Source organism: Tarenaya hassleriana, unplaced genomic scaffold, assembly GCF_000463585.1.
Source record: "Tarenaya hassleriana unplaced genomic scaffold, ASM46358v1 Cleome20, whole genome shotgun sequence".
Taxonomy (NCBI): domain Eukaryota; kingdom Viridiplantae; phylum Streptophyta; class Magnoliopsida; order Brassicales; family Cleomaceae; genus Tarenaya; species Tarenaya hassleriana.
This window is the reverse complement of record NW_010965373.1, coordinates 2,540,549-2,556,070: the sequence shown is the minus strand read 5'-3', so window position 1 is coordinate 2,556,070 and position 15,522 is coordinate 2,540,549. Positions and strand designations below refer to the sequence as shown.

General features: G+C 35.4%; 4 protein-coding genes across 4 annotated transcripts in view; 2 read left to right on the top strand and 2 right to left on the bottom strand.

The window, feature by feature from the left end:
- The first annotated feature begins 377 nt into the window (after positions 1–377).
- On the top strand, positions 378–2,147 carry LOC104813951 (solute carrier family 25 member 44-like). Its single transcript, XM_010541778.2, has one exon. The coding sequence runs from the start codon at positions 937–939 to the stop codon at positions 1,978–1,980; it is 1,044 nt and encodes a 347-aa protein (XP_010540080.1). The 5' UTR covers positions 378–936; the 3' UTR covers positions 1,981–2,147.
- Positions 2,148–3,231: 1,084 nt separating this feature from the next.
- On the bottom strand, positions 3,232–6,065 carry LOC104813949 (nuclear transcription factor Y subunit A-3). The gene is made up of 6 exons (XM_019202537.1): positions 5,730–6,065; positions 4,697–4,907; positions 4,482–4,573; positions 4,316–4,396; positions 3,985–4,195; positions 3,232–3,853 (listed from the first exon to the last, which is right to left on the bottom strand). Exons 2-6 carry the CDS (start codon positions 4,875–4,877, stop codon positions 3,474–3,476), a joined length of 945 nt encoding a protein of 314 aa, XP_019058082.1. The 5' UTR covers positions 4,878–4,907; positions 5,730–6,065; the 3' UTR covers positions 3,232–3,473.
- A 1,386-nt stretch (positions 6,066–7,451) lies between these two features.
- Positions 7,452–11,074, bottom strand: LOC104813948 (5'-nucleotidase SurE-like). The gene is made up of 10 exons (XM_010541776.2): positions 10,510–11,074; positions 10,249–10,343; positions 9,857–9,924; positions 9,728–9,771; positions 9,485–9,562; positions 9,247–9,400; positions 8,278–8,430; positions 8,076–8,183; positions 7,919–7,984; positions 7,452–7,814 (listed from the first exon to the last, which is right to left on the bottom strand). The coding sequence occupies exons 1-10, from the start codon at positions 10,818–10,820 to the stop codon at positions 7,722–7,724; spliced, it is 1,170 nt and encodes a 389-aa protein (XP_010540078.1). The 5' UTR covers positions 10,821–11,074; the 3' UTR covers positions 7,452–7,721.
- Positions 11,075–15,294: 4,220 nt separating this feature from the next.
- The window catches only part of LOC104813947 (protein YLS9-like), a 5,303-nt gene continuing 5,075 nt past the window's right edge, over positions 15,295–15,522 (top strand). Inside the window, exon 1 of the mRNA XM_010541775.2 lies at positions 15,295–15,522. Within this exon, the coding sequence (XP_010540077.1) occupies positions 15,419–15,522 (104 nt within the window). The 5' untranslated portion in view covers positions 15,295–15,418.

The window sequence follows — 15,522 nt, the reverse complement described above, 5'->3', positions numbered from 1 at the left end:
ACAGATAAAAAAAAATACAAGACTAACTCTCGTCATTAATTATAAGATTGTGAGATCTAAGATTCGATTTCTACAAAATAAATTTTAAGAAAAAGATAAATTCAAGTGGATATAACAAACCCAAAAAAGATACTGAAATTAGATTTATTCCTCTAAAATCAGTTATATCATTTTTATTTATTTTATTTCATATCCAAATTTGGTAACTATTGCTATTTCAATGAAAATTTAAAATTAATCATAATAGAATTGTTTCTGAAAATTGATAGGGCAAAAACGTGAAATCGGAATAAAAAGATAAACCGGGACCGAAGTCGGTTAGGACCAAACCCTAAACCGGCGTCTTCTTACCCCGAAAAACTTGTAACTCTCTCTCTCTCTCTCTCTCTCTCTCTCTCTCTCTCTCTCTCATATGTCATGCAAGAGAGTCGAGGCGCAGTAAACCCTAGCCCCCTCTCTCTATTGACACTGCATAGCTTTTTCCTCTCGTTCGGATTCGCTTCCTCTCCATATACATACATCTCTCGCGCGCGTATCTCCGTCGAAGGTATTGGACCTGTCCCGATGAGATTTTCCTGTCGCTTGCGGCGAGGATGATCGTAACTCCGGTAAGGTCAATTTCTGGGTTCCGACTTCGATCGATTCAGAGATGTATCTAAATTCGCGTGGTTTGAGCGATCGTGTTGGATCCAAGACGTGGCTGCGCAGGAGGAAAAAATGCCGTCTTCTCTTGGTTTGATGATCTCTGCCTTCTGAAATCCTCCCTGTTATTGCTGGCGAATTTGTTTCTGACAGTTTTGTGCTTGTAAAATCCTAGGGTTTATAGAATCTCCGGATGTGAGTGGGATTTTCTTCGTTGTTCTTGAGTTAGGACGGTTTTGCATAGGTAGAGACCGTAGCTCTGAAACTGTTAAACACCAGTGAAAAGTGGCGAAGATGAATCTTGGAGCGGCCGAGGAAGAATCGGCTCAGGAGATTCACATCCCAGCTGATATCAATTGGGAAATGCTCGATAAATCGAAGTTCTTCTTCCTCGGTGCAGCCTTGTTTTCAGGGGTATCAGGAGCTCTTTACCCTGCGGTTCTGATCAAGACAAGGCAACAAGTTTGCCAATCTCAAGTTTCCTGCGTCAGGACAGCGTTTGCGCTTGTCAGGCACGATGGTCTAAGGAGTTTGTATAGAGGATTTGGTACGTCTTTGACGGGAACAATCCCTGCTCGGGCCTTGTACATGGCAGCCTTGGAGGTCACGAAGAGTAACGTAGGCTCCGTGGCTGTTAGTTTAGGGTTTACAGAGGCCAAGGCTGCTGCTTTGGCCAATGCTGTCGGGGGCCTGAGTGCTGCAATGGCTGCTCAGCTCGTGTGGACTCCGGTTGACGTTGTGAGCCAAAGGCTTATGGTTCAAGGAGGCAGTGGACTGGCGGTTAATGCGTCGAGGTGTAAATACGTCAACGGGTTCGATGCATTTAGAAAGATCGTCAAAACTGATGGGCTGAGGGGATTATACAGAGGGTTCGGGATATCGATTCTGACTTACGCTCCATCTAACGCGGTCTGGTGGGCATCTTACTCGGTTGCACAAAGGATGGTTTGGGGCGGAATCGGGTGTTATGTCTGTAAGAAAGACAGTGATGAAGCAAACAATACGATCAAGCCCGACTCCAAGACGGTAATGGCTGTTCAAGGAGTGAGTGCCGCCATGGCAGGTAGTGTCTCTGCTCTGATCACAATGCCACTGGACACGATTAAGACGAGATTGCAGGTTCTAGACGGCGAAGATAGTAGCAGCGGGAAGCGGTGTGGGCCGACAATCGGGCAAACGGTTCGGAATTTGGTAAGGGAAGGTGGATGGATGGCTTGTTACAGAGGACTCGGGCCGAGATGTGCTTCAATGTCGATGTCTGCAACCACTATGATCACAACCTACGAGTTCTTGAAGCGGCTCTCTGCAAAGAACCAAGAGGGTTTCGCCCTGAAATGACGATGACGGTGACAATGGATCAGAACAGAAGATCTGATGTCTTTTTTCTTCTTTTTCTTGTTCTTGTTCTTCTATCGTTCTGTCAAGTTTCTTTCCATCTCACTCTCGTAACGAATGTATCAAATCTTTGGTGTTTATAAATAAGAAAATGTTATTTTTAATTTGCATCGTCGTTTTGTTAAGTATCATTTATTACTAATATTCATTTGTTTTTCTAACATATAGATGTGAACCGTATGACAATATTAATCAATACAATGTTCTACAAATACAATATGATACAAGTAAAATTTGATAAGTTGTAGAGAATTATATATTTTGATTTTATTTTAGATTATCTAGTTGTTTCGGGTCGTAGTTTTTGTATGTTAATTAACTCGTTCGTTTCGTGTTTCTTCATATATTACTCTTTTCCACGTATTTTATAACTTGATTGAAATGACGTGGATTCAAATTCATAAATATGATTATTTATATTTGGAAATTTTAATAAACGGATGTAATTATCGGAACTATTTAAAAAAAGATGGGTCGTTGTTATTACATCAGTATGAACATCTAACGATCATATTTTATTTGATAATGTGTTTATAATTAGCAATTTACAGCAATGAAATCGTTAGCTTCTTGATTTTTTTTTTTAATAATATATATTTTAACATTGCAAGAATCGTATCTCTTGGTAATAGAATCGTCGTAGAATCTTCTCGGTTTTCGCTCATGTAAGATTGAAGATATTTTTTTTCTCTGAATTGTCACAAATAAACAAATAATTTTATAATCTGAAGATTGTCAACGGCGAAATGGTAATAATAATAATAATAATATAATCATTTCACCCCCAAATGTATCGCTCTTCACATAAAATCAACCGAACCACATTGTCTTAATTCCACATCATTTCTTTTTACCGGTTTAGTTCGGTTCAATTCATGTTATCCAACATAAGTTCGTTTGTGTTTATCCAAACCGAAACAATCATCTTAGTACCGGTTTCTCGAATTTTTAATTGGGGACATATTTCATGTCAAATTGGGTGTGCCCATGTGTGTGTGTATATATATATGATTACAAGTTTGTGATTTTATGACACACTTGAATTTATAGCACTCCCATATATCCCCATTTGTTTGATTAAAAAAATATTTTTTTTTAATAAAATTTATCACATTTTAATCAAATTTTATAAACGTCTCCATGAAAAAATTGTGTTCATCACATGTTAAAAATAATTTTTTTCTAGATATACACTTGATTTAATAGCATTCCCATTATGAAATCACACAAACAGATGATTCATTGTGGCACAGAACGACAAAAACAAAGCTGAGAAGTGAGTTTGTTCGGTTTGGTTCAAGAGATTGTCTGTCTGAACAACAAACTGCAGAAGAAGAAGAAAAAACACTTAAAAGAGAGACACAAAACTAAAGCAGCCAAGGATGACTTCCCTGTGGGGGGGAACTTCAACAAGCACCATATCTCCAATCTCTTCTTCAGATGCGTACAGAGAAATGATGCACATTCCCACCGCCACCTCCATGCATTTCACCAGATCGATCTCGGAAATTCGTGGCTCGGGTTAGGGTTATCTCGGACGGGTAATCCGGCAACTGGAATTCCGGGTTTCCAAAGATATCAGCACTGTCTGATGCGCTCGTGATGTCGGAGCAAGAAGTGGTCGAACCGTGATGTTCTTTGCTGTTTTCCAGGTGGTGATGAATCTCGAACCGAGACCGAGACATGTTCTTGTTCCCCTCCATCTGTTGCTCTGCACCGCCATGCTCGGATTCTTTAAGCTTTTTCGTGTTTAGGAATCTTCCACCAGATCCCCTAGGCCTTTTCAGAGCATGAATGTGCCGAGATTCATACCCGCCTGCCATAAACATCGGTAACTCATCATTATCATACTGTTTCGGGTAAATGCTTGTGCCCGGACATGAGGAGAGGTAAAGAAACAAGTGACGGGTACGATAACATAACGTGTTCCATCTAAGTATGGGAGTTACAAGATCAGCACGAGTTCACAGATGATAGCGAATGTTACCTTGCGGGATTTGATTAGTTTGTTCTGTGCCTCCTGCTTGGCACGTTGCTGCCGCCTCCTTAGAATGGCATGGTACTGCTTCGCATTGACAAAGACCGGCTCATTTTCCATGAGGTTTACGGGCAGCGGAACTCGAGAGGGGACGAAACCCACCATTTGGGGACTGCACATCTGCAAGGACAAATCTCATGGGACATAAATATACATACATATGTATATTACTCAAGAATGCTTCAGATAAATCATTAAAAAAAAAAAGAGCATTCCTTCGTTTCAACGGAAGATACTTACCGTTACTGTTGCCTGTGGCGCATAAGTGGCAGTTAAATAGCCACCGAACTGCGGTTCAGCACAATGGAGAGAAAAATGAGCCTGCAACATGAACCACATGTAAAGTAAGATACCATTGCTAATCCACTGGTCCAAAATAACCGTGATAATTAGATTTATAAGCTACCTGAGACGGAGCGAAGTGAATATCGGGGAATCCCGTTGGCGAGGCCGATCTAACATTATCTACAAATGCCTTATCTCGAGCTTCTCCATATCCTGAACAAGAAATTTCAAGAATGAAGCATTATTCTGTATATACCCGAGAAATCGAGCGTAAAGATCATATCCTCCGTCTTTACAACTAATGACGGATGAAAACCCGGTATTGTTAACACAAACCTGATTGTGTTGAAAACGAGATTTGTCTGGAGAGTTTACTGTCTCCCCTACTTGCAACTTCGGTATAAGACTGACCAGTGGATTGAGTTGAAGATGAATCATGGTCCTGAAAACTCATCTGCTTTGTGTTTTGTAGATGCTTGGGCATTGAATCCACTTTCAAGATCAGTGATTCAGTCATTGTGGGGTTGAATGGGAAGATCGATCTTCTCTATGAACCGACAAGCAGGCAATACCGAGACAAGCTTTATCAGTAACATATCATTCAACCATGCATGAAATCAAGATTCAGATTGTTATTGGACATGATGGTGATGAGCACATATCATGATCAATCCTTTTTGTTAATGGTGATTTATACAGTGAAAAGCCCTGAAGTTAAGAGCTCCAAATCGTAGTGGATCTTGATTCATGGTTTTTGCCATTGAGGAAACAGATATAAGATGCAGAAACCAGCAACCAGAAGCGAAGAACAAGAACCTTGGACAGGACAGTCGACTAGACAGAATCTGAAACTCCACAAAGGTGAAGAAAAATCTAAAAACATCCCATGAATTCGATGGAATTCAAGGAAACAGGACAGAGATTTGTTTCTTCAAGACATGTTTGACAAGAAAAGTATCGAGGATCAAGGACAAAGAAGCGGTTGACCCCCAAATGGGGGAAAGATCCCAGAAACAAAATACGGATTAAACTGGGAAGAAAAGAGGTTGTTTCTATTAAGAAATCGCCAAAAACATCTGTGAATACTGAGATGAACCCTAATCCGGAATCTAATCATACTCAGAACTATCATGGACAGGTAAACAACTTCGCCGGAAAACGCAGCTTTCCGACCAAGAAAACCCCAACCCACCACCGGTTTTTTGGTCCGAAGGCGTTGTTGGCTTTGGAAAACATTTCAGTTGCAGAATTCTCCAAATCAGGGCATGGAAATCACACGCCGCCACCAAACAGATGTACCAAAATCGTACAGAGGACAAATGAAGACGAATCACAATTCAGAGTCAGGGAGAGAGAGAGAGAGAGAGACCTTCTTAGGTATTCGTTGGAGCAAGGAAGAACAACAAAGCTGATTTCTGCATGTCTTCTGGTTTCTCCAGAACAAGTGAACCGAACCTCTCTCTATATATATATATGTATATATCTACACTTGTCTCTGTCTCTTTCTCTCTGTCTGCATCTATCTTCTTCTGTCCTCTTCTATGTCGCCTCTCTCTCTCTCTCTCAAGTTTTCTGGGCAGCCACCATGTCCAAGAACACCACCACCACCACTTTCTGGTTCATTATTTATCTTTAGAGCTTAAATATTTAATAACAATTGCCTTTTTTATCATCCCTTTGACATTCAAAGTGAAGATGATCTCTCTCTTTTTTTTTTTTTGTGGAGCCTTTTTTTTAAAATGGCTAATCGCAGTGCCCATAATGTCTTGTCGTCTTCTGATTAATCATAATTTTTATTTTATTAACACTCTTAATTAAGTTTAGCCGCCCTACAAATCATGTGGTCTTAACTACACGCGCTCCTCTTTTTTTTGTTCTTTACATGAAGATATTTTTTTAATTATTGATCTTTTTATAAAGTAATAGACATGTTTAACTATAGATTTTAAATTCGAACAATTTGGTGTAAATTAGAATGGATTTATTGTTTTCTTAATAATTTAATTAATATCCTAATAAATAAATGATTAAGCATCGTTTTATTCGAACATGATGTTTCCCAATTGAGCAACTTCCGATTCTTTTCAATTTTACAAAAAAATTAAATCTATTCTATTTTAATATCCAATTTAATTTTACTAATATTCAAAATTTTAGATTCGATTTTTATTATTAAAAATATATATTTTTCAAATAGAATTTGATTTTTATTCATTAATCTAATTTTTAGATTAGATTTGATAAATATACTAATACAAATTATTCGATTAATGAATAAAAAGAAAATACTTCAAAAATAAAAATAAAAAAACATGTCATGTCATAGATGTAATGGAAGACAAACGTCAAATAATGGTTAGAAAGAGTTTTTTATTTATATATATACACATCATACTTGTGTGGTTTTGTCATCATCTACCAAACCAAAACATTGAGTGTGCCATTAAAGTTTTAAAGGGAGAGCTTCATTTCATTTGCAAGTAAAGCAAATATTATTGTGCATTACCAAAGTCCTTGGAAAAGACCAAACATAATTATTATTATTATTATTTATTATTTTCTTTTTAGGCCCATGCACTTTTCTACACGTGGACATCCATCCAGCTTTGATCAAAATGCATTTCCACGTGTCATTTCTAGTGGATTAGATCTTCTTTTGTTTTTATTGGTTTATGCATTTGGTCCGTTGCAGTTATATGTCGCTTTGGACTCGATGCATGTCCCCATTTTGTAATATATACACTGTATTTTTGTATGCGTTTTCCCATTTGTCATTTTCCCAAAATCGTTCCCTCTAACTGCTAACCAAATTATATCCATATTTCAATTGAATATATATTATATATAAACTATATAGATATTATTTTCAAATTAAATTGAATTTAAATAAAACTGAATACTTTTTTTTTTATTAAAATCAATATTTTTTAGTAAAATCTAATCTCTGGTTTAATAATTGATCAAAGACAAAAGATTGGGCTCTTACCTTAATCAATGATTCACTCTCTTAATCTCTAATTAACAATCTGTTTCATCACAAATCCAAAGTGACAAATGCACGTATATATATATGGTTACTCCTATACTGCCGTTGAAGCATAAAAAGACACAGATATCAATATTTCAAAGTTACATATTCCACAAGTTATGATGTAATGAAACCTACAAAAGTATGTGGCGGCATACGGAGTACGGACCAGAAACCTTGGTTACAAGCAAACTGTTACAGCTATGGAATCAAGAAGTGTACTAACAGTTTCCCGGGTTCTGGTTATAGACCCATGTCGCCAAACTCTCTACATACACTCAACAACAAAACCAGCAGACGAAATTCCCACCGTCTCGACCCTTTCTCATCTGATCAGCGTCGAATGCGATCAGAGATCCACTCTGACGTCGCTGCTTGAATTTCTGATTCTGTTTTCGGAAGTAGAGACAGCGGGGTTACAGAAACCTGTTTCAGTTTCACCCCAGAACAGGGTGTAACATGAAAGTAGATTCAGAACATGAAACATATTGGTTCCTTCAAAAACAAAAACATGGTCGCTTCCAACTTACAAATCCATCTTCAACTGCTTTCCAATCCAAATCATCCTCCATATCTTCTTGTCCCTTGTCCAGAAACTGTCAACATATATATATATATACAGATTCTCATCAACGATGAACACATCTTATTCTCATCATACTGGAGAGATACCAACACCTTCTTTACCTCTAGTCGGAAGTACTTTTTGACACGGTTATCAGCTTTCCCGGCAATCCCGACCGATTCAATCTCCACAATACTCTTCCTCTGTGTGGCCAAACGGCGAGCTGCCCCCTGAGATAGTCAGCCATCCATCTTTTTAACTCGGATTCTAACTTAGAAAAAAACAACAATTGGCTGAGGATGAAACCATCTGAACTAAACTCACAGCAGCTGAAGCATCTCTACTGAGCTGGGCAAGCTGGAGTCCTAAGCTCTGTTGGTTGGACATGAAGTTCCCGGCACCTGGGTGACGATTTACTGAAACAGCTTGCCAACTCGGACTATGTCTCCACATGCTTTGTCTCGTTACTTTAAAACCCTGATCATATATATATATATATATAACGGCAAGGTAACATATTGACCTCCTCTAATGCATGGTCTATGTAAAATTATGAAGCCTTATACTGTGAAATGTTTTCCTTTAAATGGAACTTTTTCTCTCACTAAAGCCAACCTCAGGCCTGCCCTTGGTCCATAACCAGGTAACAGCGCGTCAATCTTAGACACTTCCAATACTCATTAGGGAGTATTTCAAGTCTCAGGTTGACGATAAGGAACTAGTCCCACATACTATTTTTCAATACAACCGAAAGATGTACAAACAATAACAACGATGTTAATCTTTCAAATCGTGTTTAGGCTGAAAAGACGAAGACAACAGGACACGAGCTTTTAGGGGCCACAAGTCACAACAGGAGTTGGCACAAAACCACCATAAAAATAGAAACAGAGGACTTACGCACCGCATGGTTTTCCAACCATACAACCATAGGATGAAGCACAAGGATTCATATTGCATACATTATCAATCTGACAGGACATTGCTCAACCAAAGGCTAAAGAATTCCAATGTGTAAGCTAATTATGATATACATTCAACAATGTGATTGAACGTCAGCCAGAGAGAAGATAGCATTAAAATTCAGCAAAACCCATCACACTGAACTAAGTAATATAAATCTTTTGAAGTATTTCCATTTCCACAAATCAACAGGTGAAGGTCTTAATATCAATTCCTAAAACAGAGCAAAAGGACAGCAAATGGCCACTTATTCCGCATATCGATACACCCGAGCCAACAACAGCAATGGCATATTTTGTTTCTCACGAGCATTTATACAAGAATACATACCTTGTTTGTTGAGGGAGATGTTGGAATTTCTATGTTCAGAGAGCAGTCTTTGGGGAAAACTCCCTCCCCGAGGTCTCTGATAGTTGCATTTATCAGTGGTAAACAGACACCCACAGCATCCTTAAAGTCATTTTCTTGGCTCCCATCTTTCTTCCTATAATCGAGAAAAGAATCTAAGGCCAGGAATTACAAATATGCAACTATGATGCAATAATTAACATTCTCAAGATATGCTCACCAATTCAACGATATTGACAACGAGGGTACACCAGATATCAAAGCCTCCCTGGCTCCCGCAACTACTCCTGAATAGTACCTGAAGGATTCCCAAAGCAGACAAAATTTACAGCAAACTGCTAGTATTAACTTGAACAGAAAAGAGAGATGAATAATCAGATACATTGTTCAAAGAATACTCGAAATGGCAGAACCATCAACCCGAAACCATGTAGGAGCCAAATGATACCCATGAAATGCTTACATGTTATGCCCACAGCTTGATCCCCGATTAATCCCACTAATCACCTGAAAAAATGAGAATAAACAAAGCTGAAAACTTGAAAGGAAAAGCTGGATACAAAATTTCTGATCAGTCACACAAAATGCTAACCAGAATTGGTTTTGACCAAGAAAAGAGGGCTCCAGATAATGCTAAAGAGATGCAGTCCACAGGAGTCCCTGAGCCACAAGAATGATTTCCAAGCCTTTACTATCAAGGCATTTTATTAAAATTTTGAAACAAAACACTAATTCTCACGACATAAAGTTCACATTTTTTTTTTGCAAGGAAAGAAGACAAATGATCACCAAAGTGCCAAGTCACACTTGAAATCCCTTGAATTAAGGCACGAAAGTGACGAAGAAAAGATGAAGCAAGCAAAGAGATTCCTTAGTTTCAGTAAAGACTCAAACTTTCAGATTAGAGAACTAAACCAGTCCAACAAGTATGTATCAGAAACTTGTAGAAAACTATACAGTAATCATCGTATATGGCGGCCATACCCGAAACTTCAAATGCTGTGGCACCTTCCATGTCTGCAGAACTCACAGCAATGGTTTCTCCGGGAGTCATGGAATGACCAGAAGATGATCTGTCCCTGCAAATTCCAATTCACAGGGCCCTTCTATCACCAAAAATCTCTGAAGTTTGACCAAAGCAACGCACCGAAAGGAGACATAAACAAGAGAACGAATCCATCCAACAATTTAACGAATGAAAACAGCCCAGACAGAAGGATCGGCAAGTAGCGAGAGAAATCGCACGTTTGAGGAGCGCAGACATGGACATTGTAAAGCCCTTCTCGAACCAGAGCCTCGACGAGAGAGACGAGCCCAGGGGAATCAATCCCATCGGCGTTCGTGACTAAAACAATGGGATTCGAGTCGCCGATCTCCTCCTCCGCCGGAGAAGGAGCCGTCTCGGCGGCGTCGGAGGTAGACGGAGGCTCCGGCCCCGATCCATCGGCGGCTTCACCACCTTCTTCGTTTCCTCCTCTTCTCTTCGAAAGCACTTCCTGGAGATTCGAGACGAGACCCGCAGGCAATCCATTGTTCTTAACGGATGTCGTGGTCATGGTAGAGAGAGAGAGTGGAGAAAATCCGATGAAGTAGACGATGGCGATGATTTCGTTGTGGGTCTGGATGGGAGAATCGAAATCAAAACCCTAGGGAAGATGGAGACGATACAATCATGAAAAGTGGAGAAATTTGACGAGATAGAGAGCGGGTCTGACGATGGAAGAGAGAGAGATGATATGGCTTTATTGGTAGAGAGAGAGAGCTTGAGGAAGAGATTGCTTGTGAACTGTGACAAAAATTGACGTTAGATTGAGAGAGAGAGAGGAGATTGGCTTGGCTCGCAACTTTCTATTTTATTTATTTTTAATTAAAACTTATTTTAAAAATTGTTGCCCATTTTTATATTATTTGATTTGATTTCTAGAATTAGATTAAAAAAAAACATTTTATTAATTTTAGAATCCATCCGATAGTTACAATGACATATTATTTACTTATATGAAAATGTTGAGTAGAAATGGATAGTGTTTGTGTTTACTAATAGAATTTAAGACTTTGATATTCAAAATCAAAGGTTAATTTCTGGTTGATATTGATTATAAGTTGTAATTACAATATATATTTTTTTATGGTTATTGTAGTTGTAATATCCTTGTTGGTTTCTCATCTAGGATTAGAAACTAAATTAAATGTGAAATATATTTTTTTTATTTATTGTCGGTATAAAGAGAACAAAACGAGATTGCATGTCTTGGATTGGTGAAAGTATTCATAGCCATGTAAAATAACAATGGTTAATTAATCTCCACTTGGTTCAAAAGGAAATATTTTGAAGTTCCATCTTTCAATGGAATAGGTTTCGCAAATTAATATTTTAATATTCACAAATTCAAATTTAATATATTAATAGGGAGAAAAATTTGACAAACCTTATGAACGAATTATCAAAATGCAAGATAATCATATGATGTTTATAGTAATCATAACGTTTAAATTTATGATAATTATATCAAATTACTATGGTCATATCTTATATATCACATTAATCATTTATTGAGATTATTATAAATTTAATGTTTAATAAAATCATATCATATATGGTTATATTTGAAGAAAGGGATGTATTGAGATTAAAATAAGAAATGGAATGTATTATTGATATATCTACTTTTCTTTTTTTTTGTTAATGGATGTTAGTGATTTTTAGGGTTGTATTTAAGTGGACGTTTGATTGGATCTTAAAATGGGCCGAACCATAAAGCCCAAAAAGACCCAACGTAACGGCTTATTATCCAAGATTATCTCCCTGCGTTATGACGTGTACTTGGATCCAAATCTTTGTACCACCCAATTTTTTTAAATCGCAAAAAAAACTCTCCGCTTTCCCTATACTTGTATTTATTTCAAAAAAAAAAATCTTGTACAGTCTTTAATTTTTTTTATTATCTAAAAAACCCTATTTTTATAATTTATTCACCAAAATATATCTATATTTTATAAATTCTATCAAATAAATCCTTCGACGCAAACCCCCAAAACATTCGTAAAAAATATGTCCAAATCTAATCCAACCGATATATATCCGAATCGAATCGAACCGATTAAAATAATTTACTATATTGGATATGAATATTTCAAATCCGAAATAACCGAACCGAATCTGATCAATATAATTCTAATCTGGTATATTTTAGATTCAGTTATTTTGGATTCGGATATTTATAAAAATATGGTATTTAAATAAATATAGTTATTTCGGATTTGAAATTTTCATCGGTTCGATTCGGTTCGGATATATATCGGTTGAGTTAGGTTCCAAAGATGTTTTACCGTATTTTTTGGACGTTTGCTTTTAGGAGTTTATTTAGTAGAATTTATAAAATAAAAGTATATTTCGACGAATAAATTAAAAATATAATAAAAAAATATAGTGTTTTTGTGTCATTTTAAGAGTATAAGATTTTTTGGATAAATAAGTATAAGTAAAAAAAATATAGAATTTTTTTTTACGATATTTCCTTTTTTAAGCAATACAAATACACAACTTATCCACACAAAAAATAAAAATAAAAATCAATCCATCAAATGAAATTATATGTTTACTTACTCTCATAACCTACACGATAATTTCTCTCTCGTATAAATTCTCACCAGCTAAGTTACAAAAACTCATAACGTGAGCACTTCTATATATAATCTCCTACATTATTTATCCTAATAAAATTCGTATTTGTCATGAAACTCCCCTTCTTTAACATAGTTACTTATTTGCCAAAAAAATATATTGTCAATGCGAGCAAACTTAATTTTATTGAATGGTAAAAATAATTTATCACGGGACACCTAATAATTTTAATTAAAATCTTATAAATTTTACAAAAAAATTCTTATTTTTAATCAATCAAATGGGGCATGTCCCCGCTCCTTTCAACATAGATCCACCACTGAATTAATATATATATATATAATCCTATTAACATCTGTAATAATGATGAATATTGGATAGTTTAATTAGTACTAAATGATCTTATATTTAAATTTCGATGATAAAAAATATTTATAAAAGTTTTTTTTTAAAAATGAAATAAAAACAATACAATTTTCAACACGTGTTTGACAAAGCGATTGTGTGAGGAAGAAGCTGGAGCCGGTCATACGTGACATCTGTCATTTTGGTTTCTAATTCCATTTTGTTCTCACTCTCGCTAAATAGCGCGTGCATTCAATCTCCCACATTCACGCGTTTTGTTATCTATTTTCGGGAATACAAAAATTCATGTAAAATTATCATCCACACAACAAATATTTATTAAAATAATTCAATTTGATAAAATTGAGATTAAACTCGCTTTCTCACTAACAGGATGAAAGAAAACTTGTATTATTTATACCGATTCAATCAATTAAAAATAAAATTCTAAAATTTTGAAAGATTAAATAATTGTTCATCTTCTATAATTCTTATTCTATAAACCATTTTGTTTTTTAACTAAAATAAGTTTGTTTGTAAAAAAAAAACTAGTAAATTATTGTATATAAACAATGAAGTTTTCAAATATATTTGACGTGAGGCTCTTCTTAATATTCGTGGGAGTTAAAAAGATAAAAACCATAAAAACTGAATTAAACAAAAAATTAAATAACTTTTTTTATCTTAATTTTATGAATCGTTAGCTTTTCATTTTTCAATAACAAATTACAGTACATACATATTTAATTTATTTGTATGTTATAAATAGATGCTAAATAATTTATATTTCAAAAATTAACATTTAAAAATATGTAGAGAGAGAGAGAGCGTATATATCAACCAATCATAAAAAAACATCGCATGTTTGGTGAATGATTTCACGTTCCATCTCACATGGCCTAATGTATACCGGACAAATGACAAAACACATGTATATATTCCAATTTCGTTAATAGAAATTAATTTATACCCTGAAATATAATTATTAATTTTATAAACATTATAGTAAATTTAAACTAATATCATCTATTTTTTTATTATATTATTAATATTTCTACAACAAAAGTTTCTAAATATATTTATTTATTTATATATAGATCAATTGATATTATGGGTTTGACTGGCTATACAACATCTATTACAATTGCGGATGATAATATTTTCGGAGCGTTTGATAGTGATTATGAACGATTAGTAATGACTGATCGATAAGATGCTAACAACAATGGCTGCGGATAAATACGGTTAGAAATGAATGGTTCATTGCAGTTAATATTACGTTTTGATATAAATTATAAAAAAGAATATTATTTAAAATAATTTTAAATATAAATATTATCAATTTACTTTATTTTTATTTTTAAGTGAAAAAAATTATTATAAAAATTATTAAAATAATCATTATTAAATCTAAAAATTATACTATTATATTTTTTTATTAAAATATAATACTAGAAAATAATATCAAATCATAACACTAAATAAAATCATCACTAATATATATATATATATTAGTATTTTATATAATTTTTAATAAAGATATTATTATTTTTTGTCAAAACCGTAAAAAATGTTACCAAAATACAAGTTGAAAGTTGTGATTACAAAACACAAATTTATTGCGATTGCAAATGGTTATCAAGTTTTTAATCATCTATAACCGTCAAAAATCGTGACCGTTCCGTTTACGGATAGTAGCGGCAGAGCTAATCACCCAGAGACAAGTTGCGTGGAAAAAAAGTTTTAGCCATATATCATAAATAGGAAAACGTAAAAGAAGATATTATGTTTACAAATACATGTATTTTTCGGTTGACGGAAAAAGTGGTAAATAATGTTTCCGCGTGGCGCGTTGGTCCCACGCGATAAAATGTGCGCGTGGAGTCCCTTATTCGCGTTGGGTGTCACTCAGTTCCTCCTACCAGTTGTTTATAACTTTATATCCCCACTTCCTCCACAACTTTTTTCACCTTTATATATATATAATATATATAAATATAATATTCGAGGAAATTGGAAAATTATTATATACCCAAATCAATAATACCAAAATTAATGGTAATCTACCAAAATTGTATAAAAACAACAAACAAAACCTCGAGCTTCGCTGAAATTCCGCCACCGCATATATAAAAACATATACCAATTTTACTCCTCCCTCATCTCTCTCTCTCTCTCCCCACTATGACCGACGACAGAGTATACCCTGCATCGAAACCTCCGGCCGCCGCCGCCGCCGCGAACCCAACATTTCCGGCGACGCAAGCTCAGCTCTACAGCGCCAACCG